Source organism: Neopelma chrysocephalum, unplaced genomic scaffold, assembly GCF_003984885.1.
Source record: "Neopelma chrysocephalum unplaced genomic scaffold, ASM398488v2 Primary Assembly neopelma1_44, whole genome shotgun sequence".
Classification (NCBI taxonomy): domain Eukaryota; kingdom Metazoa; phylum Chordata; class Aves; order Passeriformes; family Pipridae; genus Neopelma; species Neopelma chrysocephalum.
The window spans coordinates 5,947,970-5,964,052 of record NW_020897703.1 but is presented as its reverse complement, the minus strand read 5'-3'; the positions used below and the strand labels follow the sequence as shown (position 1 = coordinate 5,964,052).

Sequence of the window (16,083 nt, the reverse complement as noted above, 5' to 3'; positions counted from 1 at the left end):
TGATTTTTAAGAGACTTTTAGCCAGGCCCCAAGTTCTTCTTAAGCAGAGGTTAACTTAAGTAACTTTTTACTGGAGTGCAGAGAATTACTGTATTTTGAGGCAAATGTAATCATCAGAAACTGAAAGCCTGAATTAAAATGAAAAATTCCATGAAAGCGAATGGAAAGAAACCTTCAACTATTATTCATAGATTGACTTGGGCACAAGGTACATGATAAAATGCCCAGCAGCAAAAGTGAGTGACTCCAGGCCTGCACAGGCAAAAACCTCAAAAAACCTTTTTTGGCAAAACTTAGGTCCCTGAAAAGCGTAAGAAGCTAAATGAGCCTTTAGGGCAGCTTCACAAGATCCACATGACCAAATCCTGCACCTGAATCCCATTTTATAGATAGTGGTTTCCATTGCTACAGATAATTATTATTGACAGCTTGACACAAAAAATTCCACAAGACCTAAATCGTTCTCACTACAAGGTTATCAACTTAGGCACAGCCATACTCAATCTACCAATGTTGCTTTGTTTAAGAACAAAGAGGGAAGAGGTGGAGGTTAAACCCAGTATGAAATGCCTACTGCCCTCAATGGGAATCTTGGTGAAAAATGCAACATTCATAGAAAAACTGTCCATCTTCAATGATACTGGATATAATTTATTTGATGAAAGCAGGTCTACTACTACTACTACTTATTCTGTTCTAACCTGTCTTAAGTAGATGCTTATGAAAAAACTATGGTGTATGGAATAACAGGTGCAGTGCTATGAAAATACAAACAGCTATGCCACAGCAATCCAAGAAATATCCCCAAAGTCCTTCTCTTTTTTAAAGCTGGCAAAAATTAATCTGAAATAACTAAATCAACAAAGAAGACTCTTTTCATTTCTAAGAAATTTCTACACTAGCAATAATGGAAGACAGTTTCCTGGGTCTCTTAACAGTGTATTTAAGTGTTTCTTAACAACCAGATACCGGGTTAGATAAAGGTCAGTCTAGGCTGGTATCCCAGCTACGGAGTACATGCCTGGGGAGGCATAACAAGCAAGAAAGCACAAAGTGATCAATTATCTGCTGTGGCTTCCCAGTGTTCAACCACTTGTAGTTTAGGAACTTGCTAAGCCAGATGCTTTTGCTGCATTGTGAAGGTCTCCTCTATCAATTTGTCATCTCAAACCTGCTCAAACCCATTTACATTTCTGACTGCCACAGCTTTCTGTGGCTGTTAAGTGCATGATTCAATCACATGCTGCATCAGAAAATGCTGCCATGTATTTTAAACCCGCTGTTAAAGAACTATCACTGGGTTTTTCCTGACTTCACATTCTATTAAACAGAATGAATATCATTCCCCCATTTCTCTCTCCACAATGTTTGCAAATGTACATACATGGAAATATCCCCCACCAGTTACCTTTTTCCCTGATGATGAATTTCTCATTTTGTGGCAGTCTTTGCATGGCTAGACACGCCATTCTCGCCCTTCCCAATACCTTTTTAGGCTCTACTGAATTATTTAATGTAATTCCTACCTAAATATTCTCCTCTTTTTATATGGTACATATGAACATGCCAAAGAATGTAGTTGTGATAAAATCACCCCTGGACTATCAAGTAATTAATCAGCTTTAATGAATTTTTCAGAGTCATAGTTTTAGATTATTACACAGCAAGTGTATAAATGTAAGCTTACCCAACAAAAAGCTATGCAAGAGTTACTGGAGAATCATTACAGTCCTGAACAACTCTGTCTTACAAAAAAAGCCTTAAATAGTCATTTGCATAGACAGATGTAGCACGCATCTAAAACACTTAAATTTTGTCACCACACTTCAGAACACAAACTGAAAGAAACTAAGCCTCATTGTTTTTATTGCAGGTTTGTTTTTTTAAATCTAAAAACGTCACTAGGATAAATACAAGTCTTGAAATAAGACAGCTGGCTATCTTGATACACTTCCACTGATGAATTCAATTGCAAAACACTAATCCTTGCAGTTCTTAAACTAGTAGTATATTACGGGCAAGGACAACTCAACTGGTTTTTAAAGAAAAATCTCTGCATGAAGCAAGCAAAGGGCCTTTGGAAGAACTTCAGTGAAAAGTCTCATAGCTCTACTGTGCCTGAAGTTCAGGTCTTGACTCTGCAGTTGCTACTTGAAGTTCATCTCCTGGGCACAGTCTGTTGCTACTAACGTAATACAGAGCTGTGTTATCTGCTACAGTATCTTGACACAAAGATCCAGGAAGAAAAAAAAAACAAACACAGCCCAAAAAGTTTGTATTGCGGGCAAACAAAGCAGAGAGAAGCCCGATAAGAATTGACAGGGAAATATTTTGATAGAAAGTTACAAAATATGTCAGTAGACATTACATAACAAATTACGCAGCCTTCCTACCCATTTATTAAAATGCTTGTACATGGCAATTTCAGGAGGAACATGCCAGAAGGAACACAACATCAGTCAATGTTGTTTAGAACCCCCCCACAGGAAGCATTACATGTAAAGAAAGAAGACATTCAGTTCTTTGAGCACTGTCTTCTGCTCTCCTAGCCTGGAAGTGGTTGCAATTAACATTTTATTTGCAAACAATTGGCCCTGGATTATTCCCAAGGTGGGAAAAAAAAAAAAAAAAGAAAAAAGAAACACTTGGCAAATAATTTAGTCAATGGATGGCCCATCTTTAGGCTTTTTAGAAAATGGCTCAAGTTCTATGATCTCTTGCTATTTATCTAAGTTTACTCCCAAGCATACTCTGACTTCAGGCTCCTCATGGCAAACTCCCTTTCTTGCTCCAGTTCTGTAGTAAGACCATTTACTTCTTCCTTGCAACAGGAAAAAAAAACAAGCAAACAGAAACCCTAAAAAACCCAACTAATACACATGTATTAGGGAAATTTTCTAATGCACAAGAATGGCCACAACTATTTCTCATGAATCCTATTTTAAACTTACTTCAATCTACAAAGCTGTGAACATCAGCAAAGCAAAATGGGAATAAAAATATTCTGGCTACATTTTGTTCTTTTTATATAAATGAGTTCTCTTGTTTCTGAAGCCAAATATAGAGCACATGAATGCACTGAAGATTATCTAGAAGGGTTCATATTTTACTTGCAGTATATGCCAAGTGTAATTTGCTGCAGGAAAGGTTTTCAAAGCAAGTCCCAGTTCAGTCTTTGTACTTCACAGTTATACTGTGGATGCCAGAACACTCCAATGTAAGCAAGTCTGGCTTCCACTGGAACTGCGCTCTCAGATGCTAACCTTGAGACTTCCTGAGTTCTAAAAGATAGCTGGGGAAAAAAATGCTGTTAAAAGTGTACTTTGATCATCTGAATCTACAGAATTTTAACGTTCTGCTTAACTGAGCAAAACCACTCTAGTTTAAAGTACACCTTTAAATAGTCAGGAGAGAAATGGAAAAACAGGGCAGGAGAGTTGAACGCCTGCAGTCCTGTCCTTACTGTCCAACTTCCTTTGCTTTCTTAAGCCTCATTTTTCAGCTGGCAAGACCAGTTTAAAGAAAGCAATGGAATACTACTTTAACTATAAATTTACATGAACATACGGACTTTTCAGAGTAAAATAAATATAATAAAATATTGTAAAATTCTTTCCCCTGCAAAACATGCTATGCTTGAGCAGAACTCCTGCATGTTGAAGGTGAGTTAAAAAAAAGAGGTAAAATAAACTGCAGGATTTTATCTTAATTCCATCTAAAATTTCCACCTAACACCTGCTGCACATCTCCTACGACATCAGAAATTCCTGAAAGATGCAGACAAATAAATTATTTAATTTCTAGCCCAAGTTAAAAGTATTTCCTATTCACTAGTATAATGCCAAAGGAAAACTGTGATTTTATATACCATTGAGACAGCCTTGTGGGACAAGAAACACAATGCTCTGTATGGGGCCCCAACAGTTGCCTTAGAGATGCACAGCCTGGGAATTCTCAAGTTCAGATACCTGCTATCAGACACAGCCATGTTATCAAATTTCATCCAGCTGCTTAACAACTATATTTAAGATGAATTACAGTATTTTTCATTCCATTTCTATCACAAGAAATTATGATATTCATTCAAATTCTTATAGTGCCTGGAATAACTTTTGAGTTTTCAGACTGGATTTATGCACAGGCATCCTTTGCTTTTGTCCATGAAATCAAAGTTTCCCTCATACAGTATTCAATCCATTGACTTTATCAGCCCATCCTCACTATCCTTCTGTGCATCTGCCTCAGATTGAATACACCATTCCTAAACACAGGAAACTGAGTTTACCCAGTATTTCAGATGAGGCCTTACCAGTTCCTTGTTTCACAACATTAATTCTTTCTTATCTCTGTCAGAAATCTCTCTCCCGGTAAACACCGTCCTAGGATGTATCTGAAGAAATTTCCTTCAGCTAGAGGAGTGATCATTATCACTCTCAGTAGTATTGTTATCAACCTGTAGTGAAAATGCTACCCAGTCATCAACATTTATACGCCATTTATGTGATTAAAATATATCTACTGGTATAGTCTGCAAAATAATGATGCTTCTTAACTGCAATTCAAGCTTGCGTATTTTCAGATTCTGAAGCCTTCATACAATTCCAAGAAAAAAATACCATTTCCATACCAGTACAGTTACAGAGCTTTGGTCCTAATTTAGTAAAGCATTCATGCAGCTTGAGATTGGAAATATTCCCATCATATTAGTCTTTAGAAGACTAAAACCACCATTCAACGCTTTGTTGGGCTTAACGGGTTAATATTTCAAGGTGAAACCTGCAAAGGTTCCTCGAGGCTGTTTTGCACTTATCTACTTCAGTCTCCTCTGACTTGAAAACTTTAAAATGCAAAAAGCAAATATTTTGCTTTTCCATTCTTCCTTTGAATAGACATACTAAGCTGTAAGAGCTAAGCCTGTATTCTTCCTTCTTGCCTTGAGCTAAAGCTTTGCCCAGTGCCTTCACACATTTACAGAAGTGAAGTCTCATTTTCCACTGTTCTCCCGATGCCTTCCAAGTGCAAATCACTACAAGAGGATCACGTGTGACCATATGCTAAATTAAGTTTGCCCAGGAGACTTCATTCATCGGTTCCCCAGAAACTAGCGATTAGCCCACGTACTTGCAAGGAGATACCATTTAATTCGAAACCACATAGTTTATTCTTAAAAATTAAACCGGAAAAAAATAACATAATCATAAAGCCATTTTCCCTACCAAAACATAAAGACGGAGGCTTTAAGATCACGCCCGACCTGTTAATCTGACATTAAGGGTGCTAAACACACGGCGCTGCTCCGTAGCAATCTGTACTACATCCTGTGTCCAAACACACCTCCTGTTAATTTGTGCCACTGCATATTTTGCTACTCAAGAGCAAAGAAACCCAGCGCTGTGGAAGCTATTTATTCTGCCTCCAGGTATTTCATGAATATTAAATAAGAACAGATAGGAGCTGCTACACAAATAACTTTACAACTCGGCGGGGAGCTGCCCCGCTGCGAAACCCACGGGTCACGCAGGAGCGCGGGTGGGACCCCGACAGCTCCCGGGGCGGCGGGAGCAGCACCCTGGCACACACCTCGGACAGCCCCTCGCTCCGGGGACCCACTGTTCTCCGGGAGCTCCGGGGGGGCAGCGCCGCGGCCCCAACGCCCTTGCCCGCTGCAGGCGGGGCGGCAGCGCCGCGCGGGGAGCGGAGCGGCTGCTCCCCCTGCGCGGAGGGTGCGCGCAGCCCCTGCCCGGCGGGCTCCCACCGCCCCCTGCCCGCCCCGGCTCCCCCCGCGGCCCCGGGCACACCGGAGGGCGGTTCCAGCCCGGGCAGCCCGGCGGTGGGACCCGCGGAAACTCCGCGGGCGGGGAGGCGCAGTCTTACCTTGATGATGCTGCTCCTCCGCGGGGTGGCCTTGGCCGCCTCCAGCAGGCAGGCGTCGGGGTCGGGCGCTGCCGCCGGCCCCAGGCTGCCGCCGGGGAAGCGCTCGGCGGTGCCGACGGCCGAGACGCCGCTGCGGCGCTCCCGCCTCCTGCCCGCGGCCCCCGCCGGGGCGTCCAGCGAAGCCGGCTCGGGCTCCTCCTCGGCACGGTGCGCGGCGTCGGCAGGGGCACGGCCCGCCGCGGGCTGCTCTCTGCCGCCGGCAGCCTCTGCCATTGCCCCGCCAGCGGCGTCAACTTCTCCGGGACGCTGGGAGGGCGGGGGGGGTCACACGGACAGAGGAGCGGACGGCGTCCCGCGGCGCTCCCCTCACGGTACGGCGACGGCGGCGGCAGCAGCAGCGCCAGCTCTCCCCGGAGGAGCCATGGCCGTGCCCCAGCGCGGGGCGCCCGGCGGGACGCGGCAGTGCCGGGGGCGGGGGGCGCGCAGGAAGTGCAGCCACAGCCCCGCGCTGTTGTGACAGGAGCCGGGCGTGTGTTGACGGGCGGCGTTGAGGGACGGCCCGCTCGGCCAATCAGCACCGCGCCCGCCCCCCGGCGGCGCCGCGGCGGCCAATGGACGCGGGGAGGGGCGTGCCCGCGGGACGCCTGGACGGGCACTCGGGGCGGTGCGGGCGAGGGCAGGTGGGGCTGTGAGGCCGTGTCATACCCGGGCGCCCCCGCCACAACCCTCAGGAAGAGGGTTCAGGAAGGGCCGTGTCGCCCGTCGGGAGCTGGGTCGGCCGCGGGAATGCTTTCCCGCGAGAGATTTAGGCAGGTTTGGGCTGCTGCCCCCCGTACCAGGGTAAAAGCAGCGTGTGGGAGAGGTGACTTAAGTGACACATCCCGCAGCGCTCGGCCAGAGCCGCTGTGGCAGGGCAGCGACGCCGAGCGAGGGAGCGCTGCCAGCAGGGGCTGCGGGTGTGAGGTGAACCGGCTGCTGAGGGCGGGCCGGCGGAGAGAGTGCGAGGCGTGAGGGGGACTCGCGTTGGGGCTCCTCCGTCTCTTGAAAAGGAGCCCAGAGCAGGGCAGGTCGTGCAGGGCTGCGAGTTCGCCGCCCTGTCCCCGCCGCTCACTTTCCTCACGGCTTGTGGTGGTCCCGCCCCGCACGGCCCCGCTCAGCCCCGCACAGACCCGGACCAGTACCAATCCGCACGGACCCGTCCGCGCCCGGCCCCTCACAGCCCCAGCCCTGCTCAGCCTCGCACAGCCCCGGCGCCGCACGGACCCAGCCTCGCACAGCCCCGCTCAGCTCCGCACAGCCCCGCACAGCCCCGGCCCCGCTCAGCCCCAGCCCCGCACAGCCCCGGGCAGGGCCGTGGCAGGGCCGACACCGCCCCCTGGCGGCGCGCACGGTCCCCGCTCCCGCAGCCGCCGTGGTCCCGGTGCGGGGCCCGAAGGGAGGCGGGGAAGAGGAGCCCCCCAGGAAAGGGATGTATCCCAGACAGCCAGGCCGAGAGCCCCGTCAGCCTTCGGAAGAGTTCGTGTGAGCGCGGCGCTGTCCTTCGCAATTCTTCAGGTGGTATTTAGTTATAATGGGATTATGTGGAGACCTCGGGAAAGGTGGGGTGAAGGGGAGTGCAGCAAGGGTGAAAGCAGAGGAAAGAGGTGAGAAGGAGATTATACAGTGAGATGGAAAATAGGAGGGGTAGGGCTGCACAAGCTGATAGTCACTGGAGATATTCAAAATTCAAAATTACAGCTATCAGCTTTAAAGATAGTAAGGGTCTGGAAAAATTAATTTCTCCCTGGTTTCTAAAGTAATTCTCTAATGAATGTGTTTGGCACCTGTTGGAAATCAGTGATTAAGAAAAAAAGAATAAGAGATAACCTCCTTACCCCACCCAGTCATTAGTTACTAGCAAATGCCTGGCTACAGAGCATAACTGCTACTTAAAGGATGTGAAATTTATATATCTATATACATACACTATATATAATATTTAGAATTCCACATTAAAAAAATCTCAGAGCTTCTGTCAAGGTTATTGAGGCATTTATCATGTTCAACACAAAGAAATGCTGACTGAGGGACAGATCTAAATATAACTCAACTTTCTTCATGAGATTTCTTCTAAGTTTTATGTAAAAAAAAAAAAGTCATAATTCATGTCTACCACATTTACTTTGGTTTGGTCTGGTTTCTTTCAGTGTGAAAGACCACAAAATAAGTAACTCTAAAAGAAAAAAGAAAATATTCACATTGAAGAAATATTTATCTTAAAAAATACTGGAGAGAAGAGACTTGTAAGTGAATGGAAGACTTAACCTCAGCCTGCATTGTACACAGACAGAACATGATACTAAGTCACTGCAACAAAGAGGGGGAAAAAACCACAAAACCAACTAATAAAAACTTATCCATATAGTATCACACAGTCTGAACTAAGAAGACTAATTTAAAGACAATAGAAAAGGTAATTATCATGCAGTATTTTAATAGAGGGAATTATTGCTTCATGTAGAAATGCATTGCAGCTTTTTCATATATTTTGTGAAATCATATGAAGTTTAATCCCTGGTTTAATCATTTGAGAACAGCAAAATACTGTCATAGCTGAAATCTGCTGCATCTACCAGAAACTGTCTGCAGCGTGTTGCGTGGACAGATGCATATAACATATTAAAGAACTTTATCCTTTCTAGGATTTGTCTTACACACTCAAAATTAGGGAGATACTTATTGTCAAATGCATTGTCTTCGGATATCAAAAGTTTAAAATCATTTAATTCTCACCTCATATTCCAACCTTTCACATCTGAAGTCTTTAACTGAAAAGGGTCTACGGGGAATCTACGGATTTTAAATTTCATAAACATCAAACCTACAGGGAACACAGAACTAATTATATTTTTGATCTGTTTGTCCACAAAATGCAAAGGTTTTAGAATTCACCTAAGAGAGAGTTTAACTAAATTCTTCTCTAGAAGAGAACAGAAGGTTGGCTATTTTACTGACTATGCATCTCTGGATTCTTCTGAGGCATCTGTATCTATCTGCTTCTGTTTGGGAAGAACCACGAATTATGAAGCAAAAGAGGAATTGGTTTTGATACTTCTTAATGTTTAATAAGAAAAGAGATTTAACAAAAGGAAGCTTTACACTAAAAGTGCTTGCATAGAAAGTAAAAAAATCAAGATTGGGTGGTGATAAGTGTATTTAACACGTTTCTGTGCTCAGTTTCAAGATGATCTGATGCAGCCCACTGTACAAAAACACTGCAGTGTTGTCTACAGTTACTTCAGATAGGGAGAGATTTTCAAGAACAGTCAAGGAATCCACTCAAGCTAAGGAAGACAAGATGGTAGATAAAAAAGTCCATGTGTTTGCCTGAACATATGAGTCAGCAAGTGCCTGCAATGTCTATTTTGATGTGGATTTTTTTTTTGTACATTCTGCTTACTCCCATCTCCATCCTTAAGGCACACAATCGTTCCTTAGTGGGTGTAGTTTGTATCATAAACCAGCTGAAAATAAGTTGTCTTGGAGCTGTGCTGAAGTATAGCTTACATAAGCCAGTAGTTTGCACCTAGACATTGAATTTTGGGAAGCTCTTAAAATTAAGTATTCTGCTGGGAGCCAAAAGTGGTGCTCCTGTACCAATTGGCTGATGAAGTGTGAAAACTGACATCTTTTCCTGTGTCATGAACATCTACTTTGCAAGATAGAGAAAGCAGTAGGGAAAAAGTTGTGATTTCTTTAAGTATGCACTGACAGCAAATCATAATTTTAGAATTGATGAGACTTACACAAAGCTATTGATGAGAAAATGTTTTGCTAGGTAATTCTTAAAGAAGTGATTTTTTTAAAGTCTTAGTGGTTATTGTGTCTGTGCTGTTATAGCCTGAACATGATATTATAAAACAACAACAGAAAAAGAATGATATAATTTATTTATACCAATATGTACTTGTTGCTAAGCTTCACTCATGTTTTGGCAAGACAACCCCAAGTCATATTTCACCTATAAAACTATAATTAAGCTTTCAGACTGGGAAAAAAGTGCAAGTTCAAAATAGTATAAATCAAAATAGTTAAAAGGTCATAATCTTTCTTTAAAACATAGTGTGTATGTTTTCCAATTTTATTAATTTTTAAAAAATATTTACACTCCTTGATTCAATGCCTCCTAATTTTTTTATTAATTCTCATTTTGTCTTGCCTCCTGCTTTTTTGAAAAAATCTCATTATACTTAGACATCATATTATATTTTCCAGGTAGTATAAATGTTATATCTTCTCTAACTTAACAAGAGACACTTTTGTGATATGCCTTTATCTTAATGATGTTCTTGTTCCAGCTAAAGTCATTCATGAATTCTTTTCACTGTCTGATAGTACTTTAATTGTTTTTAATAATTAGAATACTGTGGTTATAGAAGATTCCTGCCAACTCTTTGCTCTGAGAAACAATCCTTTGTTTTAGCAGTATTGTTTGCCCAAACAGATACGCTATTTAAGTACGAGAAATGGTAAAATCAGGACCTTGGTTAGGTCATGTTTAATCTGATTTCACAGCCACTGCTTACTATATAGACACAGGCCCAAACCCCTGGAGTGGAATGTACTGATTTCTATTTGGAAATCAGCGCACATGGAAAGATCCTTAGCACTGCAAAAACCAACCAAAAGTTAGCAAGCACCAGAATTAAGGTTAGTGGTCGTGATGCAGTTTAATATCCTTTGGTGCAAATGTTGCGATCATGTGGAATGCTGTAGGACTGTGGCTACTCTCGCTATCTGTGAATGAGGCTGCTTTCCTTACCTGGAGCTCTTCTTTTCACCTTCCTTCAGACATTTTACCATCACCCACCTCCTTGCTCTCCAAGCTGTAGCAAGGTGTTTTGGCATTCAGTGTCTCCTCTTCTCTCTCCTTACCCTACCTGGATCTTCCTAGTTACTGCTACCATCTTTTGCTCACCAGTTGCCACGGTGAGCACAGGAGACCTGAGAGGACTACTGGACACTCTTGTTAGAATAGTTGTGGCTTTTCTTGCCACCAGTAGGGGATACTTCTTTCATTATCCCTACTATGGATTTGCTTCACCCATTGCTTCCTCTCCTGCAGGCTCAGCTCTTCCCGCTGCGCATTCAACCAACAGTTTCCTTCACCCCACACCTGCGCACAGTGGTGGGTCACTGCAGGAGGGAGCTCATGGCTCTGCTGGTTGACTTTGACCGTGATACAGCACAACTGCTCCACAGCTGCAAAGAGACTGAATGGAGCACGGGTTAGGTAAAGCCTGGAATGAAAAGGGGAGTAAAATCTGAGATAGAGAGCTTCTGTAAACAAATTTTGCAGAGGCATAGCAGGTAACAACAATTGAACCAAATTTAGCACGTTCCTGATAAGGAAGCAATTCTTCTACCATATTTAGCATCAACTGTAAAAGGAGGTGACATTAGAATTTTTCTAAGGGACAATGGTAAGATGTCATGTGTTGTTTTGGTTTTGTAAAAAAAACATTTTTTTCCTAACCTGATTTTCAGGGGTAGATGTTTGCCAAGAATGCATCTCCCTTACATAAAGACTCACAACATGAGTCATACACACCCCTTCAGATTTTCGGCCAATGTGACTGAAGTTCAAGAAGTTAACAAGTAATTGAAAATAAGATTTTCCACGGACAACTTCAGGTAACCCCAGAAGTCATGCTACAACCTAGGCAAAACAGAGTTTATTCACTTGTGCAACCAGTGAAGCTTTCTCAAGTTGCCCATGTTTAGTTTCTAGTTGTTTAATTTGGGGGAGGGAAGAGAAGGCCTGTTGTATATGTTATAACAGAAATTGTCTTGAGGATTTGAGGGAGTCTTAAAGACGAATTCTTTTTCAAGTCTGATACTTAATGACTTGTTTAAGGTAGGTGGTAATTCCACTTAATGAGGACCTTTACCGATGACTGTCTTTTTCATAGAGCTCTTTTTAGCTCCTCTGATCATTGCTTTTAGTATTTTTTCAGCTGGAACACATGCATAGAAATCTAATTGTAGTTGTTGCTACCTTTCAGGCTTTGTGAACTTCCTTGTTCACTGCCATGAACAGTGTGATCCAATAGATATGTGCCACTTCCTCCATTCTTTGGTAATTACTTACCAAGAGGTTCAGTTTCATGCCACAGGCCGTGCTATGTCACAGCCTTTTCCATCCTTGCTAGCTCCAAGGATATATTCCGTGTTAGAAATGCAATGGCAGCACGGTTCCCACACACTTACAGACAATTTTTTGGGATCATTTGGATTATCATGATCTGTGCAGCTGGCGGGGAAGCAGCATTAGTGTTAAATGATACCTATTAGCCAGGAATTATTCTTACTGAGAATAGAAAGCGTTCTGGTAATATCCCAGTTCAAAAGCTACTCTTATGGTCTCTAATCTTGTCACCTCAGAAGCAAATTGCTACCAATGTCAGCAAGAGTCATATTCATATCCACTTTGCAGTTAAAGACTTTGGAGGAAATCTGGACAGTATACCAAGAATGGACTTTAGGTTCTTCTACCTGTTAATCAGACATACAATCTTCCTCCTGACATGCACTTCCTGAAAGATTTTGCACTGCTTAACTGGTTTTTGGTCATAAACAGGTTAATCATGTGCATCCTGGACCACTGAGGTGGTATGCACTAGCCTGACCATCAGGAGAAAAGAACTCATTTAAATTCTTTCGGGGGCTCCTGACAATGATGTGAGGGAAAGTATCAAACGATCTAATAGGAGTGGATCTGTGTGGGGAGAGCACTGGTGATGAGAGCCTGATATCACTGATAGGCATTTTGCGTGGGGATAGAGGTCCAGTCCCATGGATAGAATAGCTGCACATTGGAGTACAGATCCCCGTCTCTTGGTTTCAACTGAGAAGTCAGTTTGCACTTGGAAACTGCTCTGTGATGAGAATCAAGTAGGTAAGTTAGGATGATCAGGAGATTTGCTTCAAAATTGCACCTTGATCCAAACAAAAATGCTAAACCAGATGCTCCCATGGTAAGTAAGTGTTAGAAGTACACTGCTATCTTTAGACAGCCTCCCAAAGAAAGAGTGTAAAGAGCTGTACCCACATTTGCCTCATTTCAAAGAAAGCTGATTTCATATGAAAAAAGTCAAAACTGTGTTTCCCAGCAATATTTTTAACAGCTTTTACTCTGACCTAAAGTGGTAGTATATATGAACAGGAAAACCTGTAAAGTCTTTCTTTTTACACTGGAACTAAAGTTATAGGCAACTTTGGCCTACTCCTTGATACCACTTCCAAACACAAGGTTATATGTAGCTAGATAAATGTTTTTAGCAAGTTTTCAAATTCATCTATGTCTGGTTATTTCTCATGCATGCAAATTTGGCCCATCTCTCTTAATTCATTAGAAAAAATCACCTCAAAATAAAAACAAAAAAAACCAATATGATTATGAGCACAATGTAATCCTCAATATAACTTGAATTCCTCTGGTATTAATTGAAAAGGATTTTAAGAAGATTAAAAATATTTTCCATCAGGGATTAAGTATATTGAAAAGCTCATGTTCCTTAACATCAGGTTAGAAGATTATCTGAGGACATGGAAAAGAAAGCCTAATGACTAATCTATGTAAGCTTATTTTCCTAAAATTTGCCACTGTGGGAATACTAACATGTATAAATTGAAACCACTGTTTATCTGTGTCTTTTCTGAGTGGGGTTCAATAAGCTGGTAGTTAAAATCTGTAGCCTATACTTACGCCCACTGTATCCTACAGCAGGATTAACAAAAGTGAAGCATTCTGCGAATACAAGGCCAGGAGAGTTTTCCTCCCAAATGCAGAGATTTACAGACAAATCCACAATAAAATGTGTTAGGTAAACATAGAAGTCAGCTGTTTACTTTGTGGTTTGGAAGAATCCTCTAATTCTAATGATTTACCTTCTTTTCATGTAATCTTAGATGTACAGTCAGACTTGGTAGCAAGATTTGGGGAGATTAAAGTGTATTAACCCTTCAGGCTACGATGCTGTCAAAAGACAGCACAGCTTTCCCCATATATATTCTGCAAGTGTGATGTCCAAAGATGCCAAGAAATGATTTTATGAGCAGATATTATACACAATAAGGCTGAGTGAGCCATACTTGAACACAGCACTTCTCAACAGTTTCTGATTTTGATGAGAATAGGAAAAACCTAAAGAAGAGTGATCTCTCTTGTTTTGTAAATTCCTAGGTCCATAGCGTGGGCTAAAACTTACGGTGGCTTATTTCCTATGAGCTACTACAAATAAAACAAATTGAATTTGAATTACCTATTGGTCCAAATACTTAAATCCCTTGATTTGAATGAAAAGCAAAAGGTAAAAACATTTCAGAGCTCACAGATGCCCTGAGATAGTATTTCACAAAATGCAGGAAAAAGAGTGAATTGCAAATTGAGCAAAATAAAAAAGAAACAAAGCAAAAAAATCCCCTAATCACTCATGCAGGCAAGATGGGTGATCTCATAAAGCTGGATTCTAACTGAAACATTAATATGGAAAAATCTCTTCATGTTACATAAGAACAAGTCAAATTTAATGTTAACTACGGAAAGATTAGCTATCCTTTTGAAAAATCAATGCTTTGAGTTGTTGTTTTTCCTATGTATCTAATAATCTTTTTTAAATAATCAAAATTTTCAGAGGAAGGGCTCTCTTTGTACAGTTATTTGAAATCTCCAGATAAAATAGTCTATGTGGTGGGGGGAAACAGTTTTCCCCCTAGAGTTATAAAATGGTAAACCCCCAGGGGGTGGTGACCCTTGGGGTTTGACCCAATCAGCGCTCCTGGAAAATATAAACATATGACACTTAGACCGGAAGAGAAGGGTTGTAGTTGGAATTGTTGTAGTTGTTGAAGAAGAGGTGGCCATGTGGTAAGCCACGAGGAAGGGGCAGGAGCCCCCCCAGCCCCCGGTTGGGGGGCTACAGGGACTTGGAACAGTGCTAAACTGGGCTAAGTATCTGTAGCTGAGTTTTTTCCTCCACCGTGGACAGCAAAAGCAGCAGCAAGAACAGCACTGACTGAGGAGAAGCAGAGAGCCAGCGGTAGATAAGGAGCAGCAGACAGACATTGCAGCCAAGCAAGAAGACACAGAGTTGTCTGAAGAGAAAGAGAGCAGCAGCAGAGAGAGAACTAAGTTCTACAGAGAGAGTTTTGGGGTAAGGACTGCAAACCAATTCCCCCAAACTCCTTGGAGACCTCTCCTCTCATAGAGAGGAGGGGGTGGTGGACTCCCACCTGAGAGGAGTCCTAAAATGCTACAGCACTGCTGAAAGAGGAGCTAAGAAGCTCAGGTGTCCCAGGAAGCTGGACTGGGACGGCCGAAGGAATGTGTGTGGGGGGTGACCTTGGGTCCCCCCTCACTGCTGCTGAGAAGCGAGCAGCCTGAGATCAGAGCACGGAAGCTCTGATAGAACTCTTGAGGAAAAGGCCTTCAACTGAAAGCTGCCCGAGACGTTCTGACTCAGGGGTGAATCCCCTGAGGAAGGGACCTTCATGGGGGTCTTACACCCCATGATATGACGTGGTGAAGCGAGTCTTGTCTCTGCTACGCAGCCCACGGAAGAGGAGACGTTCATTTGGAGACGAAGGGCCGAGGGGCCTGGATATCCCCTCGTGTGTACTGGCAAAGATCCAGCTACAGCTGCTGCATGGAAGACAGAGAGAAACTGCTGCCTTAGAGGGACTGCTGCTAAGAGAGATGAAAGGATCTTTCCCTTCTTCCCTCCTGGACTTTTATTTGGAAGGGAGAAGTGATTTGATCCACTGTAAATACTGTATGTCATGGTAGAGATAGTTGAGATTGTATGTGATGTATTATACTATTTATTTTGTACAGTGTATTGTAATATATATTCCCTTCCCCCCCATTTTGAGTCTCGTGTGGTGTCTGGAAAACCCATCTCACACTGGGTTGAGATGTGGGAGGGGGGCTAGAACTAGGGAATTGGATTTTGGGGCTCTCAAACCATGACAGTCTATTTCATTATACAAGTAGATTATTGTGAAGTGTTGCCCCTTAAAGCTTGCCAGGCTTGTATCTCTAGAATTGATTAATAAATATCAGAATCCGAGTATTTAAAAAATTATAACAAAGTCTGGGGTTGTAAAATGCTCTACTTCCAACTCTGCAACTGGTTTTACAGTTGCAATTCTCCTTTTCATCATTAAATT

General features: G+C 42.9%; 1 protein-coding gene across 1 annotated transcript in view; it reads right to left on the bottom strand.

Annotated features, from left to right (window-relative positions):
• Positions 1-6,185, bottom strand: part of PLCL1 (phospholipase C like 1 (inactive)) — a 195,997-nt gene extending 189,812 nt beyond the window's left edge. Inside the window, exon 1 of the mRNA XM_027678201.1 lies at positions 5,875-6,185. Coding sequence (XP_027534002.1) covers positions 5,875-6,147 — 273 coding nt within the window. The 5' untranslated portion in view covers positions 6,148-6,185. The remainder of the gene's footprint in view (positions 1-5,874) is intronic.
• Positions 6,186-16,083: the final 9,898 nt, after the last annotated feature.